General features: G+C 38.6%; 3 protein-coding genes across 4 annotated transcripts in view; all 3 read left to right on the top strand.

Annotated features, from left to right (window-relative positions):
• LOC118404169 (uncharacterized sodium-dependent transporter HI_0736-like) overlaps positions 1–4,623 on the top strand; it is a 58,192-nt gene extending 53,569 nt beyond the window's left edge. The window contains exons 11-14 of the mRNA XM_035803188.1: positions 2,062–2,114; positions 2,404–2,524; positions 3,013–3,273; positions 3,973–4,623. Of these exons, the coding sequence (XP_035659081.1) occupies positions 2,062–2,114; positions 2,404–2,524; positions 3,013–3,243 (405 nt within the window). The 3' untranslated portion in view covers positions 3,244–3,273; positions 3,973–4,623. The remainder of the gene's footprint in view (positions 1–2,061; positions 2,115–2,403; positions 2,525–3,012; positions 3,274–3,972) is intronic.
• A 1,769-nt stretch (positions 4,624–6,392) lies between these two features.
• Positions 6,393–26,801, top strand: part of LOC118404171 (uncharacterized sodium-dependent transporter YocR-like) — a 33,541-nt gene continuing 13,132 nt past the window's right edge. Inside the window, exons 1-13 of one of the 2 annotated variants that reach the window (XM_035803189.1) lie at positions 6,393–6,558; positions 7,867–8,050; positions 8,865–9,048; positions 9,418–9,532; positions 10,594–10,795; positions 11,619–11,781; positions 12,545–12,679; positions 13,276–13,412; positions 14,348–14,439; positions 15,036–15,137; positions 15,478–15,530; positions 15,766–15,886; positions 16,400–17,158. In XM_035803189.1, coding sequence (XP_035659082.1) covers positions 6,514–6,558; positions 7,867–8,050; positions 8,865–9,048; positions 9,418–9,532; positions 10,594–10,795; positions 11,619–11,781; positions 12,545–12,679; positions 13,276–13,412; positions 14,348–14,439; positions 15,036–15,137; positions 15,478–15,530; positions 15,766–15,886; positions 16,400–16,618 — 1,752 coding nt within the window. In that variant the 5' untranslated portion in view covers positions 6,393–6,513 and the 3' untranslated portion in view covers positions 16,619–17,158. Of the gene's footprint in view, positions 6,559–7,866; positions 8,051–8,864; positions 9,049–9,417; positions 9,533–10,593; positions 10,796–11,618; positions 11,782–12,544; positions 12,680–13,275; positions 13,413–14,347; positions 14,440–15,035; positions 15,138–15,477; positions 15,531–15,765; positions 15,887–16,399; positions 17,159–26,801 lie in introns of those variants that run through there. The other variant, XM_035803190.1, reaches the window with a different exon arrangement.
• On the top strand, positions 18,398–21,213 carry LOC118404173 (sodium- and chloride-dependent betaine transporter-like). The gene is made up of 5 exons (XM_035803193.1): positions 18,398–18,664; positions 19,326–19,509; positions 20,104–20,286; positions 20,399–20,513; positions 21,018–21,213. The coding sequence occupies exons 1-3, from the start codon at positions 18,620–18,622 to the stop codon at positions 20,250–20,252; spliced, it is 378 nt and encodes a 125-aa protein (XP_035659086.1). The 5' UTR covers positions 18,398–18,619; the 3' UTR covers positions 20,253–20,286; positions 20,399–20,513; positions 21,018–21,213.

Here is a 26,801-nt window from a genome sequence, read left to right as displayed (position 1 = left end):
GCGCACCCTCTCTGCAATCTATTCAGAAGTATTGACCCGTCAATAAATGAATTAGACTTACCCATTGCTGTACACATAGAAGAACACGATCTCACAAGATAACCATACAATAGAATAACACAAGTAAACGATGGCAGAGACATTACAGTCAATGACTTGGAATAGTCAGTTGTCAGTGCCGCTGAGCAGATTACGCTGTACGGAAGATGTCCAGATCAGCTTGCTTGAAGATCATTTGTCTCTGACCGTTCAAAGTCTTCACAAAAATCTTTCCGTCATACGACCATGACTGGTTTAGATGATTTGACTTGACTAGTGACCGAGCCTCTTTCAGAAGCTGCATGTTTCCCTTTGTGAGGTTGTCGTTGATGTACACTTTGTCTTTCCTGAGAACATCTCTGGCGTCGACCTTGGTCTTGGCGCGCATAACGGCGGACTTCTGACGGTAGGAGACAAACTTTACGATGACAGGACGTGGTTTACCGTCGGTGCGCGGCTTGCCAAGGCGATGGGACCTGTCGATGTGTTGGTTGTTGATAGGCGGGTCACATTTCAGCTTGTTGTTGACGAGCTCCATCACGACATTATCCGCGCCCTCATTCACAGGTGGTTCTGGAATTCCAGAGATGACGATGCAATTACGCCTGGAATACTGCTCTAGGTCGTTGTATTTTGCTTCAAGGTTGTTGTAGGCTTCTTGGAGTGAGGTACACTTCCTTTCCTGCTGCACAAGCTGGTCCTGCAACTTCTTCAGCTCATCCTGGATGGATGAGCGCACAGACTCCTTCACTGCGCTGACGATGGTAGGCACAATGGTGGCAAGAACATCGCTCTGTTTGAGAGCAGTAACCAGAGCAGCCTCAATAGTTGCTTTAAAGGTCTACTACGTAATATTTGAACAAAACAAAAAGTGGCTTTTCCTACTTTTTCTTTACATTGTTAGTTCAATCAACCCTATAGCATTGCATACCAATATTTAGGGAGAGACGCTGCGACATCATTGCACCAAATAAGCATGTACAAAATTGTGATCTTCCAACAAATAGATGGGTTCAGGCCTGGTCACTGCCTGGCTGGTGTTCCTTATCAGTCTGGCTTCCCAGTGGGGGGCCAGTTGACAGTTTCCTTTGAGTACAGTAGGTTAGTTTTCTGTACAAGGTTTCTTGCAGTTTTGAAGGAAATATGACCTCAGCTTGTTGATACCCTACAAAATAGACTAATAAGTTCATGATTATATGGTATTTTAGAATGATTAGATATGGGTGTTTCCAAAGAAGAAGATCTCCATTGTGTTGTTTATCTGCAGTCTGCCATGCATGTGCTAACTGATTACCCCACCCCGGGGGACCTACTGGTGGCAAGCTGTTTTACAAACAGGAGGGTCTAACCAACTTGGTCTAACTAGGGAGGTCAACAGGTTACAGTGGGCCTAGAGCAGAATGTTTTGTAGACCAATCATTTACGTTGCAAACGTGAAAAAATGACACAAAAGTGTCAAAAACTGTCAAAAAGTGGTAGTAAATCTGAAATTTCTTAGTTCTAGAATATTTCAAATTTGAGCGCAAAAAACTACGTAGTAGACCTTTAATACGAGCGTCTATGAGGTTGGGGATCACCTCCTCCTTTTCTTTAACTGTCAGGCCCATCACGGTGCTCACACAGGTTTCGTGGGGTGACACAAACGGAGTTTAACTATGAAAAACACGCGGCACTGGAGAGACGCCACTTACATGCGTCCGTAGGTGGCGGCCATCAAATACTTACTTACTAAAACCCACATACCGAGTCGCTTGACCTCCATGTTGTTTGGGGGAGGGGGGGAGGCAAAGTAAGCATAAATATAAAGAACTGTCTCCGGGCTCGTTTTTGTCTCCCTGCGGTTATTCAATCATTTACACGACGTCTTATTACGTCTTTGTAACTATAATTCACGATGAAACTGTGAGGTAGTTGTATTGGGCTGGCGGAAGAGCTTAGCAATACTTAATACCTGTTGTTGTTGTTGTAAGAAAACATCCTATCACACGAATATATAACTTTAACTTTTATTTCCCTTTATAGGCAGAAGATGGAAGTGACTGGAAATTACCCAGCGTTTTCGACTATCTGACAAAGTGAGTAGCAAATCATGACTTCTCTTTGTTGTAGTTTTCATCTATTTCCACCTTGGGTATACTCACTTGCATTTATAATTTGTTTTTGGACAAAAAAAAGTTTAAATGAGCCAATTTGAATGAACCAATGTGCTTCATTATTATCTGAACAAGACCATAGCAAACACACACAAACATACACACACACATACACACACACACACACACACACACACACACAAACACACAAACACACACAAACATCTTCATTTTTCATGGGGATAATAATAAACCAGTAAATATTTTGCAGGTACGTCCTCCTACTGAACGGCCTGGTACTGCTGGTGTGGTGGGTGGTACAGACCGTCCGGTCCGCCGATGTGCCGTGGTACCAGCTGGGGAACCAGTCCCTGATGACCGCCATTCTGGAGGTAAAATTCACACGATCGCGAGTTCCTATAAATATTTAAAAAAAAATCAGTTTATAATGGAATGTTCTAGATACTCTATTTTACTTAATGAGTTATTCACATTTCCCGAACCAAGTACAACAGATTTAAACAGACTTAATGCTACAAACAGATTTGTACTAGTATATGTACTAGTATTTAGATGCCATAACTTCCATAAAACTAAAATAGGCAAATGTATAAAAAAAGCGTAGGAAAAATAAATAATTTTTATGTATGTTGTGCTGCATTATATAAACATAAATGCATGTATATAAATTTCTGTATATATCTAACGAAAACCTAGGCTGTCTACACACACACACACACACACACACACACACACACACACACACACACACACACACACACAAACAAACACGCACACACGCACACACACACACACACAGAGAGAGAGAGAAATTAAATCATGCAAATAAATTATTTTTCTTTCATTTTTTCATCCACAGTGGACCGCACTGGTCATCCTTTTGGTGGGACTCAATGTACTCTTCGTAAAGTACCGGACATCAGTATCCCGGCATTGGTCATCGCTTATATCCCTGCAGAGCAACTTACCCGGTTTAAAGTGTTGTACATGTAACAGTAACTGTAACAACACTGTAGAAGAGCAGGAGCTTGACAATTTAGAATATGAAAAGTTAAAACTATTAGAAGAAAGCAATTGCGTTGGAATATAGACAAATAACTTATTAGCTTTTAATTTTATAGAGTCGATTCCGAGTCACCGCGAGGGTTGCCATTGTCATCATTTACAAATGGTTTCAATTGGTTTCAATTATATATCCAGGAGATTTTATACTTTTGAAATATTTCTAATGCTATTTGAACTTTCTAAATATTTTCCCCAGTCTGTAAAACCTTTGAAATATTCATGATGTGGAACAGAATACTTCTAACAGTTTGTAAACAATGGTAACAGCATTTTGCCATTATTTACCATTTTCTACCATTTTTTGTAATATTGGGTCAGTGGGGTAGGAAGAAAGTAATTCACACATCCTTGCAAAGTATGGTTGGGTGTCATGTCAATGGCCTACCACAAAGGACCCACCAGTGCCCATCAGTGAAATCTAAAAACATACCAGGCAGACAAAAGGGGCTAACTTTTATGGGGCAATAAATTAATTCTACCATTTGGCAAAGTTTACCATTTTTTTGTAAATATTTCTAAAAGTGAAAGAATCCTGCAGATGTTTGAAAATTATTGTAAATAAAGAGATTTTTGTGTGATATCTTTCAAAATGTTTCCAAAGTATTCAAAGGAATTCAAATAGATTCAAAATTCCATATTAATATTTTTGAAAAAATTATAATTGTTGGAGCTTAGATATTCTTTTATTCAAAATATTTACAACTTATTACAATTATTGTCTAAAAACCCTCATGGTGTCTCGGAATGGACTCTAATGTAAGTCTTTGTTTTCATTTTCGAAAGTTTCCTTTTTTATATCAGTATGCATTTATTCGTCAGTTATTTGTAGTTTATGGCTATGTATGTCAAAACAATAACTTGTGTTTATCATCGGATTATCTAAGATGTTTACAATTATGTTATTAGTTACAGTTATATTATTTATTAAATACAATTATATATGTGTTGTGAAATTGATAGTATTGCAATTCAAATTGTAACATTATTCAAGAAGGGACAGATTCCATACTTCACCAAGTTTCAAATCTTTTCTTTGGATTATTATTTCATATTGTTATTATTTACCATTATGTTTACATAATGTTTATGTTTATGTGTCTTCGATGACGAGTTATTCATTATTAACTGTGGTGATTGTTATTCAAATACTAATTTTGAAAGATCCATGTTAGGTAATTGCTGTACGAATTCTACAGACTATGTGTGTTTTTTTCAAGATCATCTAACTTTCCCGATGCAGTTTGGAGATCGCTATGTACTAGTATTACGTAACTTGAATTTCTGAAAGATATATGGCTGTGATTACAACATTTGCGCGCGGATGTCGGCCATAAAATCAAGTTAATGTGGCCTAGTAATATGATTTAATTCTAATTTCAATTTATTGAGATCGCATGCGCAGACAATACAATTTATGGCAAACCCAGGTAGCTTAGCTCAGATATTGGGTGCCAACACGTGCACATAGTTTTTACATACATTTACACTTCTCATAGGCCTTATACACCTTTCTCACGCGGCGGCCATGATAGATCTAAAACGAGTTCAATGTGGCAAACAAAAGGCTGTCCATCATAATTAGCAGTTCGACCAATGGTAGCCTGCCAATTAGGAAATCGACCAATAAGTGAATGGCTGCAAATTCGTTAAAAATTTGCATTATTATGTTTTTATTTTGCATCTCTTAAGGGACTATGGGGTCAGTCTACACTACTCTAAATTGCTACATTTTTCGGTGCATAACACTTCTTGTAATATTTATTATTCCATCTTAAATCATGAAAATTTGTGTGGTTTGGGGGAAAACTAAATGGGACCTGATTTTAGAAATAAGTTTTGTCTGTTTGCCTCATTGACCTCTTCTTGGATCTATCATGGCCGCCGCGTGAGAAAGGTGTATAGGCCTTAGGGGCATGCTCGGGCATGACGCACCCGCCATGGCACACGAGTCGGGGTAGAGGAACCCCTTACATCCTTGGTTGGAAGTCCTCCTTGGAGATACTCTGAACAACAAAGCTGCATCTGCTGGAGCCGCCTCACACGTTGCAGACAGTTCTGCCCCTGTGAGACTTAGTGCTCCAATAGAGGAGAGGGTGGAGAAGGAATTGCACACCACCCCTCCTTCACCATAAAAAGTCATGTGCAGGTCAGGCAAATGCCTGTCTGCCTCCTCATCTGTCAAATGGACAGGAGAATTAAAAAACACTTCTCACAGAATGCACGTAATTAATATGATTAACATTAGGGAAGTGGGAAAGGATCATGCAAAAAGACTCATGTGCATATGTACATGACATTTGGCTTTCCACAGACAATAGTGATTAGCTGTGATCTATTCGACTGCTTTACAGCCTTCCTGCAATACAGAGTCCCACTGCTAGGTGGCATTACCCAGTATACACTCAGACTTTCATTTGACGTCATCTGCGCCATGTTGAATTACTGTTTGTGCCAGTAAACACATCAACGCAACTGGAGGATGCCATTGCTTAATCAAATTACCCGCTAAAATGTGGGATTATAAAGTACTTACATAATCACTATGACGCCAATGAAAGGCCTGACAGTGTATAGTTTGACACCCGATGACACTATTCACGGATATATCGAAAATAGAAACCTTTTTGGTTTAGTCACTGTAGAATTTACTTCAACTTCAATAAATGGTTCTTGCCTGACAACGAGTTACTTAGTAGCTGTAGCTAGTCGTAAAATAATTACATCCAATTTCAGCCGTAAAATGGTAAGTTAGTATATATTGATATATGTTAATTGCAGTTATTTTTTTAGTAAAGCACGAATAGCAAGTCATCTTCGAGTAATTATGTTTACCAGAAGATTTGTCTATAAATAATTTTGAGCAGTTATTTCCCGATTTGATCAAATAGTGAAATGGCTTTTGGTATGAGATATATACTAGGATAACCTGCAAGACAGAATGACGTTATGTTATTGTTGTATGTCTTCTATAACGCTAGTTCACCTTTATTCGCAGGGTAACCTATATCCACTGCTTTCAAAAACGGATTTAGGACGGTAGTTTCAAACTACAATAGTTTGAACATATTACAACTTGAAACCACCGTCCATCGACTTGATAGCCCTTATAATACCGTGTGAGTAAACAACGAATAAAGGTAACCCTGCGGATAAAGGTGAACTAGTGTTACACGTGCCTCCAGGACTTACCCACATGACGTGTACATAGAACCGGTTTTTCTACGCAGTAGTCTGACCAAGCTTCATTGAATGGATTCAGTTGTACGGATTTAATTGAGCAACCAGTTAATTAAAGATGGCGGACGAAGGAAAATCTGAGAGAATAAGACTAGTCAAGAAGGTGAGTTTGAACACTTCTATCTTACTTATTACACGTCGTAAGTTTATTTTTTAATGTCCTTTACTTGCATGATTAGATTTCGGCTCAATTCTGCTTCTGATGTCGTTAGTAAAACTGTACACATGAACTCAAATTTAGTTCACACATTATTGTGCCCCCCTCCCCAACCACGACATTCCACCACACACCTGTTTGCAAGTGGTCTAAAAACTGTAAAAAGAATGTTAAATTGTACAACGATGTCATTCCATGTAAAAAGATATTCTAGAGATTGTATCATCTATACGAATAGACAAAACAAAAATCATGTGTATGGATATCATGTTTGCAGAGATTGGTTACATTGATGTCTGTCGCAGACAACTAAACAACATTCAGTTCCTATTTCTATCTCCTATCCTATGTGACTATAATATAATCCTTAGCCCTGAACTACCTTCCATCTATCAGTATTCCAATAGGCAGTAATTCATGTGCATAAAAAAAGCACAGTTTCCACACTGAAAAGAATTCGTGGCGGTACACACGTCTATTCTATCCATACGTATATTCAGTTTATGAATAGACAGGAAACATTAAGTTAGTTCTCTTCTGGGTTTACGGAGAAGAAAACACAAGTTTGAGTTCTTATCAAGAAATGGCATTCATGCAAAACCCTTAACATGGACAGCAGATAACGTTCCCTAGGGATTCGACACTCAGAATAGCAATGGCCATAGGCACAATAGATCTCCCCAATGTAAACAAACGTAGACATACACATCTAGATTTAAAGTCTACTACTAAGACATGTGAGATATACTGCTCTAACAAGACTTCTGCTTTCAAAACAAAGGGCATTTGTTGAATCAAGAATTCGAAGATAGTTCAATTTTGATTTCATACGATAAAATTATGTTTATGTATTAGGTTTAGTTACAATTTTGCAAATGTTTTTGTCAAGTACAGGTTAAGAATTAATCTAAGGCTACGTAATAATAAGTAAGTCGTTATGGGGTATAACAGATAACCTTTACATGCCAGGGCAAAAACCTTAACCATAAGCCCACCTTACCACCTAGTCGGCCTTGTTTCTACTTCTGAATACTCATCTATAACGTAAATACATTAAAGTTCGCAGGGATTTAAGTTCGCGGTAGCAACATGCATTGTAGTCTCTTACTGCCAAGGAAAAATGTTCGCGATGGTTTCGTGATGAAGTGGCCGCGCGCCGCGAAAACCGCGAACATAGCGAAAGTTTCTGCATTTACAGTATGTTTGAAATGCGTTATGTCATTGTTTTGACCACATATTTTGTCTACACTGTAGGATGCTGATCACTCAGAACTGGAGGCTATTTTCCAAACTACGTCCGAGTCGCACCCGGACACAGACAGGGCCGGCAGGTTCTCCTCCAAACTCGGCCTCATCATCAGCTGTGTGGGCTGCGCTGTGGGAACGGGAAATCTCTGGCGCTTTCCGAGAATTCTGGCTAATAACAGTGGAGAGAAAGGTAAATATTTTGTCACAGCTACAAAAGTTCTTGATTATTAGAATCTAGGCCGGTTGACGTAGGTGTAGACTTTGCACAACAACGTTCTTTATACACAAATTCATTTCACGCCAGAGATAATTTTTTTGTGTCTTTCTTGACCGCACATACTAGGTAACTCTAGTCAGTAGACATTGATTGAATTTTCTTCATATATGGTAGGAAGGTATATGGTAACCATCCGGAAAGTAGTTTGCTCCGATGTTTATTATGCACTATATACAGTCGCTTCTAGTTCTGACATTCATTATACATTATATACGGTAGACGGCTGTAGCAGAAGATAACATAGCAGCAAACTACATACTATCAGGGTTGTACCCAGCCTAATGTAGGTAGGGGTCGGTAAAACCAAGGAGCTTTGTAAAACATTGGCCAACTAGAATAGGCCTCCTAGCGACGTTGTACGCTTCTGCACCCGACCTTCCGATTTTGACAAATTGAATCCTCAAAATCTTGTCGATAAAGTGCTATAGACTTTAGAGCAAGAACACATTTAAATCTAACATAGATGTAAGCAGAGTCTTCTACCTTGATTGGAAAGTGGCAGAATACGCCATACTGTTATAAAAAAACGAATAGTGCAATGACTGTCATCATCATCATCATGCATCACCATATCATCATCACCATCATGCATCACCATATCATCATCATCATCATCATCATGCATCACCATATGCAATGACTGTAATCACTCGTATGCTTATTTGTTTATCCTTCATTGACTCCTCCCACATTTGACGACACATAATGGAATTATGATCTTTTCCAGGATGTCTGCAGTTTCTACTGGTCTGGTTGGTGTTCCTGTTCCTGTGGTCCATGCAGTTTATCATTATGGAGTACGCCATTGGTCGGTTCACCAGGAGGGCTCCACCAATGGCATGGCACGATCTACTGGGTGTGAAGTCCACATGGCTTGGGGGCTGGATAAGCATAGTAAACTTTTTGATGACGTAAGATCTTTTAAACTTTTTATCATATTGACGTAATTTTAGCTTGTTTTTTGTCATATTTGAATGAAACAATTTCCCACTACTGTTGCATGTGTTTGCAAATAAGTTACAAGTGTGTACCTTTCACTTCATTAATGAAATGTTTTATTGCAAATTCATGCCCATGGGGCTAATTGCAAGAGAAGAAAGACTAAATACATGAAATGGATTGAATGTGGTTTGAGTACATCTAGATACACTCAATTTTAAAATACAAATATTAAGTGGATGAATGTGCATACGATAGAGATAAGGGTACTTAATCTACGTAACTATTACGGACTTTGACTTCTTTGAAATATATATATATGATATGTGTTTCATTGACAGTTGCTACTACGGAGTCGTCGTCGGATGGTCTATTCACTACATGTACTACTGCATCTTTCACCCCCTACCAACAAACTTTGAAGAGAGCAGTCAGATCTGGAAAGCGTTTGCTGAGGTCGGTATATTTTTAGCCATCTTACTTTATCATGTGAGTGGATCTCTAAATATCTATATCTATATAGCCGGTATGACCGCCGTTCGACGTAACACACCAGTTTCGCATGCACGCGGCGCGCGGCAGCAGCTGGTTATGTTATATTACACCGAACGACCCGTCACACCTAACTTTTTCACATCTATCTGCAAGCGTTTTTAAAACTACCCAGGTCTCGCAACTGTTAGCCTGACTAAAATCGCGCCCCTAGCGTCCGGCCCTAAGATTGCCGCCTCCCTAGGGGGAGGGGGTCATTAAGCCCAGCCGGCGAGAGCTTGTGTAAACACAGGCTATCGCAACTGTTACATGCAGTTAACTTTGAATTATCATTTGAAGGGTATTCTCAATTTCGCGTGATCTTTATTTAAAAAAAACAATATTTTTGTCAATGTAGAGTTAATTGTGCTGCAAACCCCACCATAAAAACAACAAAAACAACAACCTTTTATACAATGGAAAAAAAAAAGAATTTACTTCTATTAACCCTATTCAGACCGGGATTTTTTGGTCACCCCTGGACCGGGAGGGGGCTTTTGAGGCCTTCCGCTTCTAATTCTTAAACGACATGTTGTATGGCCACTAAACTTTTAGGAAATAATAAAGACATGATATCTGACAAGTATAAGAAGTTTGACGTTACGATGACGTAATATGACGTAATTATGACGTAATCAATTTGATTGTATTGACCGGACTCATGAAAAAAAGGGTTTTTTAATACAACTTCGGGTTTTGCTACCCAACTGTAACAGCAAGGGCAGATAACAGAATGATAATGTTTGCTATGACTTGGGTTCCCAATAACAACATCAATGACATTTGTCAAGCTTCTTGAAATTGTTCCCAACAATATTTCAGGAAAACTCACCAAATTTGGTGGCTTTAGCATAAGCCGTTTTGGCGTTATATGACATCAAAATTGGCACAGGCCTCAAAAGCCCCCCCCCCCCCCCTCCGGTCTGAATAGGGTTAAAGAACATTATGTGTATTCAGATAAATCATTTTTGTGTTCTTTACAACAGGAAAGCAGCTGGCCTGTACTATTACACTTCTTAGCTACTGCTGCATCTGTCCTTGTGATGTGGAAAGGAGTAAACAGCATCGAACCAGCCATGAAGGTCATGATTCCCGGACTCTTGATTTTGGTCATCACAGCGTTTATCTGGGCTCTAACCCAACACAACGCAGGGACTGCACTTGCCTTCATTTTCACACCAGACTGGCGTAAGTAGGATCATCATTCTTGAAGGGTTTAGACGCACGCTTGATATGAATTTTCTAGTACAGTTTGCTTGTTTGAACCTTTCATGTAGGTGTAGAGAAGATACAAGGGTCAGACAAAGTATTTAACAGAGATAAAATTTACATCGTTTAAAGTCCGAGTCTTTGCTTGTAAGTCTACAAAACTATATACACATTTTTTACATACATGGTACAAAATACATAATAGTGAGAGCTGCTACATGAGTCGAGTCCGTACATTTTGGTCGTTCCCGTTACTTTAAGGGTCTCTTAAAGGAAGCCAGAGTTGGTGTTGTACGTATGTATGGTGGTAGACTGTTCCAGATGTTGTAAATTGTTTGGTACAAATAAAAAAGAAACATTCATCTCTTCTTTCCCAGGAACTGCGAGGTCATGGCCATATAGTACATGGTTAAGAATTGCTTTAACACATGTACATTATTCTTTTAAATCAAATGCTTGAAAGAGATTTATTTAGGCCATTGCTAATCATCTTTTCATGTAATCGCTATTGTATGAGATATATAACGTCAAGTCACATTCTTCGTACTCGATCAACCACCTTTTAACAACAGCGCCCCCATGCGGCTACTGTTGATGGTACATATTTACTAGAAATTCTTATCCTGTTTGCTAATAAAATGACTGCTTTGTGCTTTCACTGCACTTTAGGAAGGTTACATTCATACATTTGCTATCTTTTCGAATTATGAACTTATTGTTTTCAACATATGCGTTCTTTAACATTACCACCCAACCTTAGGATTGAGGCAAATGCGTAATCAGTTTCATCACTTTAATACAGAACTATTGGGTACCCCCAGACTATGGATTGACGCCCTGTCCCAGAACGCATGGGATACAGGAGCAGCATGTGGGATTTTCCTGGTGTATGGAGCGAGCATGACCCAAAGCATGGGACCTGTGAAGACAGGAGCTCTCATACCATTCCTCAACAACACTGTAAGGTGAGAAATATTGTCTGGATAATTTCTGTGAAAACGGAGGTGTTGTACATGTGATCAGTTATTGTTTATTTGTCTTCATATGCAACCACAGTTAGCAAATACCATAATACTCTCACCTCACCTCACAGGTCCCATAGCCTCACCAGCCGTAGGGGCAGCAATACTAGAATACTAGCCAACGAAATATGTAGATAGAAATGGTGCATTGGGATACTATGAGAATTGGAAGTTTAACACCCGTCCACTGTTTGTTTTTGTTTACTTTACCAGGGATAACATATCACCTTTTCTATGCGCTTTTCAATGTGCCCTGAAGGGAAACCCCAGATATACATATACATACATACCAAATAAAATAAGAAGTAACATAACTCAACTCAACTTCGACACGTTTACCAGTCAATACAAATCATAGCAACTTGGGAATAACCAATACATAATATCATTCTGCGATACAAGTAAATCAAAATTGCAATACATGTATTAACATAATATACTGAAAACATAAGAAAGAAGGAAATGATAAGGAAAATTGTTGCAGGTAGACATGGAGTGGTGATAACGGCTACACCTACACAATTATGTCAGGTCGTTTACACAAATTAGTTAGTTAGAAAAAGGATAGATTTCCTTCCATAGGGTGTTTGCCTCTCGTTGTGATTTCTACAAATTATGACACCACAAAGGCGGGTGTCGTACAATTTGAAGCCGTAGATTGATATTGTACCTAATTTTTTTTTCTTTTTTACTTGTCCAACTTCAGCCTGATGTCTGGCACGATGGTGTTCTGTACCGTGTTTTCCACCTGGACCAAAGTTAGTCCCGGAGGAGACAAGGACGACCTGATGAAACTCCTGAAGACGAACGGGCCTGCCAACACAGGACTCACCTTCGTCTGGTAACACCGTCATTTTTTTCTGTTTAGTTGCTGTGAATTTTAGGAAAAATAGTTCTTCATACAAAATAAGTAAAATGGCCAGGCTGACCACAATGTATAAAATCCTGCACAATACCATCCCCCCCCCCCCACTTGTCTCGTCCCAGCAGCTTGGTGCTCCTACCGCACTAGCTATGCTTTCAAGCTACAGACCAGTGCGTGTAAGACCAACTACTCTCGTACTTCCCTCGGTCCATCAAAGAGTGGAATGAACTTGCGTCTAATGTGGCGAAGGCGAAATCCCTCTCCCAGTTCAAAACTGAGCTGGGGCGGGCTTCGCTGCACTGAGCTGCTTCTCCGTACCCTACATAGTGTAGATATGTGTGTTGTACTGTCACTAAATTACTCTTGCCCTGTCTACACAACCTGAAAGATAATATCTATCCGGTCTACTTATTTATAATTCCTCCAATACCGTCCTTCTACATCAATGCACAACATGGTAGCATCTCTGCAAAGATGCGAAAAGTGACTAAGTCCCCCCATCTTTGTTTATTCTTGTGTTGATTTCTCCATGACCTACAAGCCTGTTGAATGACCCTTCGTTATGTTCACAGGATGCCGATTCTATTCTCCACCATGACCGGCGGCCGAGTGATGGCGTCCCTTTACTTCCTCATGGTAGTGGTGGCAGGGTTCAGTAGCTACTTCACCGCGATGAACAGTACTGCTCAGGTTCTTGTCGACTGGGGAGGTAGGTTTGACTTTACACATTAAATGTTTTATGTTACAATTTTAAGACCTAATATCCGTATACAAAATAAAGTCACGTACCCAACAAGCTTTTGATCAGTCCTCTGATCCTTATCAACTTGAAATGACCCAAAGCCTACGTCACACATCCGGAAAGGAATTGTGACGTCAGCAAAGGGTCAAAGGTGTTTGGCAGTCAGTATCAGCTCCCGTATCGGCTGAAGGAAGGTTTGTGGGCTATGATGTAAATTAAACGTTTTGTTTCTATCATTTTTTTTCTATTTCAGCAAAATAAAATGTATTACCAAAGCATGCATGTGTCAATGGGCCGACATCAACCAAAAAAAACGTGTTAAAGTAAAGTATATATTTTTGATGAGAAAATCTAAAAAAAATCCGATTTTAGGACTCATAATTTTCTATCAAAGCTGAATATTGAAAAAGGAAAAATATTTCGGTGCTCGTAGTGACTGGTTCTATCGACATATGAATTTTAAAGAAGAAACGAGGAAGTTTATTTTTTTTTGCCCCTCCCCATAAGGAAATCACCAACATGGGTATTCCATTTCCGGGGCCTCTAAATTCAAAGTGCCGTAAAGTGCTCCTGGGCTGAAATTGAGATGCCTCCATATCTAGATTTGCTTAGAATATGTCTAGCTAACTGTATGCCAAATTTGGTGCTTTTAGACAAAAGTGCACAATTAGCCTGATTTTTTTTTCAGCTAAGCCGCCGGACTATATCACATTATTGCACTGTCAAAAATAAACTTGCTGGTATTTCAATACTGTGACGACGACAAAATAGACGGCTTGATCTAAAATAGAATATTGCACTGTATCATACTCTATACGTATAAAAGTTGAATAGTTATCTTTAAGCTTCTTTCTGATTTCTGTAAGCATACCATTCACTGAATTGTTCACAACTGTTTGCAGTGAGAAGAAACGTGGCATCAGTGGTTGTGGGTACACTAGTGTTCCTCCTGGGCGTCCCCAGTGCTGTCAACGTTAGCTTTCTTGCAATCCAGGTATGACCCAATCTTGTCGCAAAATAGAGTACTCACCTGCAATGGAATACATAATCAGAAATACTAATCAGAAATAGTTATAAAGTCATGCAAATTTGAAAATAGCACATTGAATCGCAGACAGAGTTGCGTAATGAATCACAGATAGACAATACTTAAATTTAAGTACATTTACTTAAATGATTCAGTCCTTAGTATCTGATCGGCAAGTATAATACATTGGAGTTTTTAAACTTGCAACAGTAACCATGGTTTAAGGCTGTCAACGTTAACTTTCTTGCCATCCAGGCATGATCACATTAGGTTGCAAAATAGAATAGTCGTTTTTCGCTTTTAGATATTGGGACACATACCACAGTTTAATATATACGCATTAGAAATAGCATTGTACTTATCATTACAAATTTAAACATGTCGAACTACAAATATAACAGGTTTTGTTCTAAACGTTAACCATGCTTTAAGATTTATACATTTCTATGAAATAATATCATAAGATTGACAAAAAGTTGTTAGTACTTGTAATGATTTTCATTTAAGGATCATTTAAGTTTTTAATTGTTTCTAATTTGAAGACGACATTTCTTGTTTTCTAGGACTTTATATGGGGCGCTGCATTAATCATCTCAGGGTTGGTTTTCATCTACCTGTTCTGGAGATACGGGTCATTGAACTTTCGCCTCAACCTGCTGAACGAGGTAGCTCAAAGCTGACAGTTTAATGTTACCTATGCTCTTTATTCTATCGAAAAATCATTGAAGGCTGTACGTTTTTATCGTTTGATATTAACTAAAAATTTGTGTCTATCAAATGTTGAGATAGTCAAATATCTTTACAAAGACCGTCTTTTGATTCAATATAAGCGACAACAACAACAACAACATTTTATAGGTGCTAGTGTTTCGCTTCAAATTTGACCTTGGCTTATAGTGTAGATGAGTAGCGTTCATGTTTATAGTTTTCTGACAAAAACTTTGTCAACATTTCCTTCATTAAATTATCATTATCATCATCAACATTTTGTATTCTTATATATAGGCAGGAGATGGCTCCGACTGGAAACTACCTAAAGCTTGGGAATGGCTTGTCAAGTGAGTACCACCAACATATCATCAACCAGTCTTTCTAGTATATTGTTTGTTATTCAATTGCTTCTAGAGCCACGTGCAACACCATACTAGCAAAACCTAATCTACAATTTTTGTGGCATACATACACCTTCACTGGTAAGTAATTATACACACCATCACTGTCTAAACTGCTAAAGTTATGGATAGATATATAAGATCTAATTACGTCTGTAACATTCACCTTCTTGTTGTACAGATACGTGTTACCAGTTGAGGGTCTGACGTTACTGGTGTGGTGGGTCGTCAGTACTGTACGGAACGAGAAAATCCCCTGGTACCAGCTGGGAGAAGGGTCTCTCATGACAGCATTCTTGGGGGTAAGATAGTCATGCACTAAAGAGTTGATAATCTACATAAATCATTGGCTGCTAGTTAATGACATCACAACCGTTACTAGTACTACGTACTGAGTGATGCATTATAGATTTGAGCAAACTATTAAATTTTTCACTTAACGTTTCACAATCAGACAAGGAAGAATACCATGCATTTTATGTTATATTAGTATTGTTCATATGTTAAAGAAATGTCACGGGGCCCAATGGAAATCAGCCTGCTAGACTGAAGGGACCATCCTACAAGATAAATAAATGAATGCATCTATCTTATTCGTGGTATCCTCAATTCTGCCATTGATTGCACTCTAAGATTAAATATTATTTCATGAATTCACTGCAATGATACTTAATATTAATATCTTTATGATACATATAAGAGATCATGCTACGATTCTTGCCATGTGATTTTATATCATTAAAACTCAACAAAGAATCATTTGGCAATTGAAAGCTTCTACGTGTCGTTGAAAATTGCTATTATTTCATCTTCAGTGGTTTGTTGCCGGGCTGTTTCTCCTGGGCCTGAACCTCCTGTTTGTCCGGTACCGAGCCAGCATGTCCCGCTGGTGGTCTTCACTCATCGCCAAACAGGAGGACATCCCCGCCTGCTGCTGCTGTCATAGACAGGACAGAGGAGACAACAAGAACATCATCGTCATGACAGACAGGGCTGTAGAGGGACCAGTTCTAGATTACAAGACGATAGATTGATTATGGTCTTACTGTCTGTGACATTTCTACCTCGACAGCTTCTTGAATGTTAAATGTTCTGTATTGGTCTATTTACCTAGATGCACATAGATGTGCAAAAGTTAGGTGTAACGAGTCGTTCGGTGTAATATAGCCAGCTGCTGCCGCGCCGCGTGCCTGCGAAGCTGGTGTGTTACGCCGAACGGCGGTTATACCGGCTATATAGATACAGATACAAATACAGATACCTTTTTCGGTACTGATGTTATGACTTATCTTCATTAGAATTAATAACTATGATAATCACAGCACTTAAGTTTTTTATCTGTTAGAGGGTAATGTAGCAAAGTTCAGAACAGTTCAGAAGTTTCATATGAACGTGATAGTGGTACATGTCTTCTCATGGACTGTAACGGGTAATTGTTTCATAGGTCCAATAATAATAACAATGATAATAATAGTAATAATAATAACTATAGCTTTAAATGCACATAGAATATGCACCTTAGATATACACACGACGTTCAACAAGGTTATGTTTATAATGCAATAGTAGAGTCCATTCCAAGACACCGTGCGAGTCTTTGTTGCCTTTGTTTATAATAGATTTTAATCATTTGTAATTATTTCTAATGGATATTTCATAGTTTGAAAAAAATTTGAACTTGGGTTTAATTTTGCAAATAGTTTTTCCCACATCAGAAAACATTCGAAATATTGTTTTAAGCCATCCACGTCGTTTCTATAGATTTGTAAAAAAAGATCGTAAACAGAGACAAGCTCTCGATGGTAACTTTAGAAATGTTTACAAACAATAAAGACTAATTATAAATAATGGCATATCTGTGTTTCCTTTTTTTCGAAATTTTCATGAATATTAATTATGAATTATAAATATAAGACAATAATTCTAAGATATTATAAATATCATTGAAAAACTCGCATGGTGACTCTCATGATTAATTTGTTACTTGTAATTGCTTCTCAGGTGTTACATGTGATCAGTAATAGTGAATGTAATGATGTTTCACGATTAAAACATCATAGAATAGGTCACATGAGGTATTCATATGTCATTTAAAGGCCAACTCCGGACATGTGGAAGATGACAACTGTCGCAATTTCGACAAACTAATATTTTATATATGAATGATATATGCAATAAAATCATCACAGGCAGGAAGAGATTCAAAATTGTTAAACTTCGTTCTCTGCTTGTATCTGTACTTCTCATTTTATCTGGAAAGTTTCTGAATGGATTTTGAGCTATTAAAACGGCAAAAAAAGCTTGAAAACGTCTTGAAAGCAGAATTTTTTTCATATGCTAATACGTTTATTGTTCAAAGAAGTGTGGAATAAAAGATAATAAAATTGAGTTCAGTCAAGAGAGTTACACTAAGATCTAAGAATGCAATCACTCCGATACTTTAGCAAACGCAACTGTCCTTTTGAAATATTTATCTACCCCTCCCGTTATTTATCTCCGAAGGTGTGATATCTGTATAGCTAGTTACTTATATCTATAACAGTGTAATTATTTTTTAATGGCATTTTTAAGATTAAGAACAAATCAACAAGTTTTTCCAACAAACAAAATTTATTAAGATCTTATAAAATTATGTAGACATCCTATCGGCCGTTCTTTGATCAAGCAGTCGTACACCGTTTGCTATGGGAGATATCCTCACAGCTTTTCTTTCTTTCGAAAAAGATTAACACAAAGAAAAATGACAATGGGTTGTTGTGTCTCCTATTCTAAGTGAAACGCGTGGCCGTGGACGCTTCTGAGCGGGTTCCGCGTCGTTAAGAGGCGACACCTGGTCTGGAGCAGTTCACGTGCTCTCATTAACCACATGTACATCCTCACCTGCCCACAGATTCTTTTAATTACACCTCAGAGCATGTAATTTCTATACATACAGCCGCGTCAGAACAAATCAACCCCTAGGCCTAGGCTAAGAGGTGTCCCTAAAACCGGTCTTACCACGTCGGTTTTACTCAATGCCAAGCAGATAATCAAAGATGGCGGACGAAAGAAAGTCTGAGAGAACGAGATTGGTGAATGAGGTGAGTTTTGACTACTTCTGTCCAACATATCGTGTGTAGGACCAAGTTGTTACGCCTTTTCATGCCTTTCACGTGCATTAGATTACGGGTCAAGGCCAGTTCGAACCGTACTTCACCGCCTAAGGGTATGATGCCCCCCTCCCACCCACATTCTATTGAGCCCTGTTCTATCACACAGTCTGTTTTGTTTACTACGTCACTCAAACTTTTACATGATAGAAATTTCATGCAAAAAATACACTACAGATGTCTTATATTCTACTAGGACAGCCGTATAGATGTATATCCTACGTGACACTATTTTTGCCCTTACCTACCTACCTAGGTAGTCCCTTGACAGGGTCGTTTGGGGACAAGGTAGCCACGCTTTAATAGTCAGTTATGTACAAAATGCACACTTAGAAGGCGGGAGGAAAACTATAGTACAGTTTGAATTGCCGAAGAGAATCTGTTTTTGGCATATTGCCCACCCCTGATTATCGATAGCTGAATAATATACCAATTATTAGACTCTTATTTTTTGTATATCTACATGTATCAGACCTTTTATGACACGTGTTACACTTTGACAGTATATATGAGGGAAACCTGGCGCTAAGACGTCTTGATAGAAATGCCATTGCGTTTCTACTTCTAACCACATGTTTTGTTCACTCTGTAGGATACTGATGACTCGAGACTGGAATCTATTTTCCAAACTACGTCCGAGTCGCACCCGGACACAGACAGGACCGGCAGGTTCTCCTCCAAACTCGGGCTCATCATCAGCTGTGTGGGGTGCGCTGTGGGGACGGGAAATCTCTGGCGCTTTCCTAGAATTCTAGCAAACAACAGTGGAGAGAAAGGTAAACTTTAGGCGTTATTACATATTATTAAAATGTCCAGTTGGCGTAGGTGGAAATTTTGCACAACAATGTTCTTTTTACTGGAAATCTACAACAATCAAAATCAAGTAAAATCAAGACACAATATATTAAATTCTCTAGTTGACGTTGACTTTGCGAAGCTCACCTAGTCCCTTGCCCTTGCCCATCTTTTTCTGTCAGCTTGAAGAAGAAAAATTAAAACATGGCTGATAAAAACACAAAATTGCTGCGTACGTTTGGGCTGAGATTGAGATTTAAATTGAGACACCAACATGCATAGATATGGAAAGTAACGAAATGCCGTATTGAACCACATCTCCAATTATTTTAATAGATCAGTCACTGTAAGGCTAGTTAACCCTTTTTCCGTCGAATAATTATAACCTATATTCGTTGTTCTAGAAAACAAGAGAATTTTGGGATTTCAAATCAACGGACAGTGTTTTCAAATTTTGATGTTTCAAAATAACTTACTCAACAGATAAAGATGAACTAGCGTTACATTCATCCATAGAAATGGTTATTTGAAATCATTATACCCCCACTCTTCATGATACCTTAATCTTTTTCCAGGATGTCTGCAGTTCCTGCTGGTGTGGTTGGTGTTCCTGTTCCTGTGGTCTATGCAGATTATTATCATGGAGTACGCCATTGGTCGGTTCACCAGGAGAGCTCCACCAATGGCCTTCCACAATCTTTTGGGCGTCAATCGACGTGGCTAGGGGCCTGGATAAGCATTGTTAACTTTGCTGTGAGGTAATTTTTCTTTTTTGTTTCATAAATCCGCCTGGAGAACCAATGATGTTGGTAAATATGAACTTACAAAATATGATTGACTAGATATTTACTTTAATACTTTCTTTTCCAGTTGCTACTACGGAGTCGTCGTCGGATGGTCTATGTACTACATGTACTACTTCATCTTTCACCCCCTACCAACTACTTTTGAAGAGAGCAGTCAGATCTGGAAAACATTTGCTGAGGTTGGTTGTATTTTCATCCTTACGGTATATGGTGTTCTTGAAACAAACCGAATGTTATATTACTGTAAATCGGTGTAAAACAGCGTGGCGAGAACTTTCTGAACTGTCTTTAGCTGCCTTGCGCGAACATATAATACAAGCGAACATTTTGATTAATTGTAAACCTAATTATGATTGTTTTCTACGGATCCCTAATCAAGGAGTTGAATACAATTATCCATATGAACAAAGCAAGGCATCTTACAGACATGAAAAAAACGGTAGGCAAAGGTGTATCTGCAATAAATACACAAGATTGTCTCTAGTTTTCTGTTGCGTTTTAGTGGCCATTTTGGATTTTCCGGGGTCATCCGGGGTGATAGCACCAAAAAGAGGCTAGGCTGGCCATGATTGTATTATACTATAGTATAGTATAGGTAAGTCATCTTCAGCTGTACTGTAACGATTTTGTCACTAGCAATATTTTGATCTAATGCTAGGTCTGTGTCTATCATTTTGGAACAGGAAAGCAGTTTGCCTGTATTACTACAATTCATTGCTAGTGTGGCCTCTATCTTTGTGGTCTGGAAAGGGGTGAACAGCATCGAGCCTGCCATGAAAATCATGATTCCCGGACTCTTTATCTTGATCATCACTGCGTTTATCTGGTCTCTAACCCAACACAATGTCGGGACTGCTCTTGCCTACATTTTCACACCAGACTGGGGTAAGTACGATCTTTTTCAAAAATTTGCAAAAGAATTATCATTATTATCGAAAAGTACACCCAAGCATCAGATACCCTTTCTGAACACATCATTTGGAAAATATTTACTATTCTACATTAACGTTACCGTCTAGCATCATCTTGTCCTGATGGTTCCTCACATGTCCAGTACCATACATCTCCAGCTCTACCTATACCCTCCATGGCTCTAGTTAGGTCTTCATACGTGCACCATGCATCCCTACGTAGTTTATGAATGCATATTCTGTATCCCGCATAATATCAGTATGAAAACGTAATCTTAATGTGTATGTTTCCTTCTGCACAGAACTGTTGGGTACCCCCAGACTATGGATTGACGCCCTGTCACAGAACGCTTGGGATACAGGGGCAGCAAGTGGCGTTTTCCTGGTGTATGGAGCGAGCATGACTGAAAACATGGGACCTGTAAAGACAGGCATTCTCATACCATTACTAAACAACGCTGTAAGGTGAGTGCTTTAACCTGTAATAGGCGACTGATATTCATCCTAAGATGAAATGTTCCAGCGATAGGACTAGAAAGCTAATGATACTAATAAAGAGTGGAGAGACTGTTGCAAGTTAATCTTGTCTTATTATGATATGTTGAATATGAAAACGGGACTTCATATGGTGCACGAATGCATTTTGACTTTTAAAGTAAGATTAGTGTTTTTCTGCCCTCCCCCTTTAGTCTGATGTCTGGCACGATGGTGTTCTGTACCGTGTTTTCCACCTGGACCAAAGTTAGTCCAGGAGGATACAAGGATGACCTGATGAAACTCCTGAAGACGAACGGGCCTGCCAACACGGGACTCACATTCATCTGGTGAAAATGCAATAATATCTCTCTGTTAACCATAAATTATTTTTTACATCTGAATACATCTGAAAGATTCAGATTACAACAGCCTGTCCAATTTCATTATGTTCTTAAAGATTGTCTTATTGGCAATTATTGGCAATGGAATGGATACGTGACATAGACTAATTAAAGTACCCTGAACGATGTTTTGCTGACTTCTTCGGGGTCTAAATAAACTCTATTGCTACTTGCCGCATGCTGGCATTGCTTCAAGGGTGCGTTCCCAAACATAACTGAGTTTATCCCCACCGCCTTCCTGTTTATGACCAGCGAGATTTTCCGAATTAGGTTGCCATTTCGCACTTTAGGTATATTTCCTAAGCCCCGTTGTGTTCACAGGATGCCCATTTTGTTCTCCACCATGACCGGCGGCCGTGTGATGGCGTCACTGTACTTCCTGATGGTAGTTGTGGCAGGGTTCAGCACTTACGTCACGATTATAAACAGCACTACACAGGTTCTTGTCGACTGGGGAGGTACGTTTCTGCTTTTCAGCAAAGATTTTCACTTCAGGGAAAAAAGCAAAGAATCTCTATAGCTTGTGCTTATGTCTTAACCGGAGGAAAGTTATTGATATGATATCTAGATGTGCGTAGAAAGAATCACGATCTCAAATTCCAAACAGGAGGTTCTGTAAATGCTGTTGGCCACAACTACCGTAACCAAAGAAATAAATGAAATGTTCTGATGTAAATCGCTATGTTGAATTTCATGCTCTAATAACCAAGACTTATCATATTTATGAACAATTTCATTACTGGATAACAAAGCTTATTATACACAACCCAGATTTTTTGTTCAAGACCACGTTTATAATGACCGTTTGGCAACTGTCTTGCTGTTTTAGATATACTGTTTCTGTATTTCTTTGTGAATGGTCTCTCTAATAAAAGCTAGAACATGGCATTACTGAAACTCTACTTTTGTAACGCTTTTGAGTTTTCATTTGCAGCATTTCTTGCCTTTGGCTCAACGTGTTTTGTTATATATCAATGAAGTAACAGATTTCTTTGATTACTTTTAGTGAGACGCGACGTGGCATCAGTGGTGATGGGTACATTAGTGTTCCTCCTAGGTGTTCCCAGTGCCGTCAATATTACCTTTCTTGCAATCCAGGTATGACCCCAATTTTGTGAAGTAGAATACCCAGCAATATATACAAACAAAAAATGTAATGGAGCACATACCGATATCTACATATCTAATAAATAACTTTTGAGGATATGATACCGCATTGAGTTATAAGCACATGTACTGCCACGTCTTTTTGTTGATAAACTGCCACGTCTTTTTGTTGACAAACAATATTTATGACTTTTCATTAGGAGCGAGTCAATATTGATTACCCTTTGCTTGTATATCACATACTGAGTTTCCCAATCCAATTTGCAGTAGATGTGTAACGGTTGAAGATTTCAATGAATAAAATCTCAGAGAGATGGTATCTCATGTAATATGGTGGTTATTAGGGCTGGGTACCGGTACAGAAAATTCAGGTCCAGGTCCGGTACAGGTCCAAAGGATTAGGTCCAGGTCCGGACCTGAACCTGGACCTGATGCAGTATGACTCATACCATGGTCCATTTCACTGCAAAGAAATCTGTTTGGTGGAGTATTAGACTTACACTGGCGTTTTAAAATCCTACAACGCTAACTGCACCTGTACGATTGGCTGTTAAACTTGGTAGAAATTTACTATAAACTCTCCTCTACTTCACTCTTGTTATTTTCTTCCACCTGCAAGCATCAAAAATGTGAATGACTGATAAAATAATCTGTTAATTTTCTAATCGGTCTAGTCGGTAATTTTTTCAGGTCCGGTTTTTCTGGACCGGTCCAATAAGAAAAACCGGTTTTGTACCGGTACGCTGTACCGATACCCAGCCCTAGTGGTTATCATGAGATCATGATGGAGAGAGACATTTCCTGTTTTGTAGGACTTCATATGGGGCGCTGCACTAATCCTCTCAGGGCTAGTTTACATCTACCTGTTCTGGAGATACGGGTCATTGAACTTTCGCCTCAGCCTGCTGAACGAGGTAGCTCAAAGTTAACAATTTTACCTCCATTTATGTAAATTTCTTGAATTTTGTACCGTTTTATGCTCTAATACAGCTGCGTAACTGTGTATTGATAAAATAGTCGTAGATCTACATATATTATGTTAACGCTTATTCTAAATTACCCGAAAATCAGCGTCTAGCTATGTTCACTTCAAAATAAACCTCGAGCGTAAATATTTTGTGATATTTATCCTTGTTATCTGTTAGACAAATGTAACAATTAACTGATAACAGCTTTCTTTATCAAACGTTGCACATTTGAGAATCGTGTGTATTTTGGCATCAGGCAGGGGATGGATCCGACTGGAACTTACCGAAAGTTTGGGAATGGCTTGTAAAGTGAGTACGGTATAAACATTGTAAAATCGCCCTTCTTTCGAATAAAGAATTACAAGTCTTATTCGAATGCTACTAAGCTGATGGACAGACATTCTAAAAGCTTTTCTATATGTGAAAATAAGGCATATTTTCTTCTGTTTAGTACAGCCAGTCTATATATACCTTCATAATTGCACCATTAACGGTTTTATTGTTTGTTATTTCATTGCTCCCATTGCCACCACAGCACGAAAACAACTTTTTAAGCAAAGTTTCAGAGATACGTATAAAGCCCTTAAAGGCGGAGAAATATTTCAGCAGATTTTAAGATCTATTAAAGGCATCAGAAACATACATTTGGCATTTACGGAAGATTTCAGCGTTTGTAAATCTAACTTAATCTGTTGTGTTTCTTTACGTGAATTTTACATGTATTTTAGTATGCCGAAGAGACAACTTAAATGTCTCAAAAATATTTTCTGTCAAAACGGACAAATACCGTTTCTCTAGATCTGTTACAAAATACATGTTAACCGGCTAAGTCAAATGTAATAAGCCTTTGTCTGGTGTTAGATAAAACATTGCGTCATCTGTTTTATAACAGTCAAAACTGAAAATTATTGCGCTTTCTGGTACAAAATGTTATGTTTATACCTCAGCAAATACAAATACAAATACAATACAATACAAAGTCAAATACAATAATCTTCTGTGTTTTTTAGCTATTCCGAAAGCATTTGACGTATTCATACTTTCTGTGCGCAAGGTTTAATTCGAACAAGGGAGAACCTCTCACGGTTAGCTTATATGCGCTATTTTACGTTATATGAGATGTTGCGTATACCATAGTCAATATTGACCGAAGGATGCCATATAGATAATTTATTTCGAACCGTCATTTACGCAAAGAAGGGAAGACCTCCCCCGTTAATATATTTGCTAAGCCGTATATGAAATGTTGCGTATTTCATTTGAACATTTTTGAATCCGCGCAGTTTAAGCGAACTAGGGGAGACCTCCCCCGTTTAGCTTATATGTTGCCAAAACGTATATGAAATGTTGCGTATTTCTTTTGAACATACGACATGTTTAATATTTGAATCCGCACAGTTTAAGCGAACTAGGGGAGACCTCCCCCGTTTAGCTTATATGCTGCCAAAACGTATATGAAATGTTGGGTATTTCTGTAAAACATACAAGTTTAATCTTTGAATCCGCGCAGTTTAAGCGAACTAGGGGAGACCTCCCCCGTTTAGCTTATATGTTGCCAAAACGTATATGAAATGTTGCGTATTTCTGTAAAACATACGACATGTTTAATATTTGAATCCGCACAGTTTAAGCGAACTAGGGGAGACCTCCCCCGTTTAGCTTATATGCTGCCAAAACGTATATGAAATGTTGCGTATTTCTGTTGAACATACGACATGTTTAATCTTTGAATCCGCGCAGTTTAAGCGAACTAGGGGAGACCTACCTTGTTTAGCTTATATGTTGCCAAGACGTATATGAAATGTTGCGTATTTCTGTTGAACATACGACATGTTTAATCTTTGAATCCGCGCAGTTTAAGCGAACTAGGGGAGACCTCCTCCGTTTAGCTTTTATGTTGTCAAGACGTATATGAAATGTTGCGTATTTCTGTAAAACATACAACAAGTTTAATCTTTGAATCCGCGCAGTTTAAGCGAACTAGGGGAGACCTCCCCCGTTTAGCTTTTATGTTGTCAAGACGTATATGAAATGTTGCGTATTTCTGTAAAACATACAACAAGTTAAATCTTTGAATCCGCGCAGTTTAAGCGAACTAGGGGAGACCTCCCCCGTTTAGCTTATATGCTGCCAAAACGTATATGAAATGTTGCGTATTTCTGTTGAACATACGACATGTTTAATCTTTGAATCCGCGCAGTTTAAGCGAACTAGGGGAGACCTACCTTGTTTAGCTTATATGTTGCCAAGACGTATATGAAATGTTGCGTATTTCTGTTGAACATACGACATGTTTAATCTTTGAATCCGCGCAGTTTAAGCGAACTAGGGTAGACCTCCCCCGTTTAGCTTTTATGTTGTCAAGACGTATATGAAATGTTGCGTATTTCTGTAAAACATACAACAAGTTTAATCTTTGAATCCGCGCAGTTTAAGCGAACTAGGGGAGACCTCCCCCGTTTAGCTTATATGCTGCCAAAACGTATATGAAATGTTGCGTGTTTCTGTAAAACATACGACATATTTAATCTTTGAATCCGCGCAGTTTAAGCGAACTAGGGGAGACCTCCCCCGTTTAGCTTATATGTTGACATGAAATCCTG

This window comes from Branchiostoma floridae, chromosome 17, assembly GCF_000003815.2.
Source record: "Branchiostoma floridae strain S238N-H82 chromosome 17, Bfl_VNyyK, whole genome shotgun sequence".
NCBI classification, from domain to species: Eukaryota; Metazoa; Chordata; class Leptocardii; order Amphioxiformes; family Branchiostomatidae; genus Branchiostoma; species Branchiostoma floridae.
This window is presented reverse-complemented; position numbering and strand designations above follow the sequence as displayed.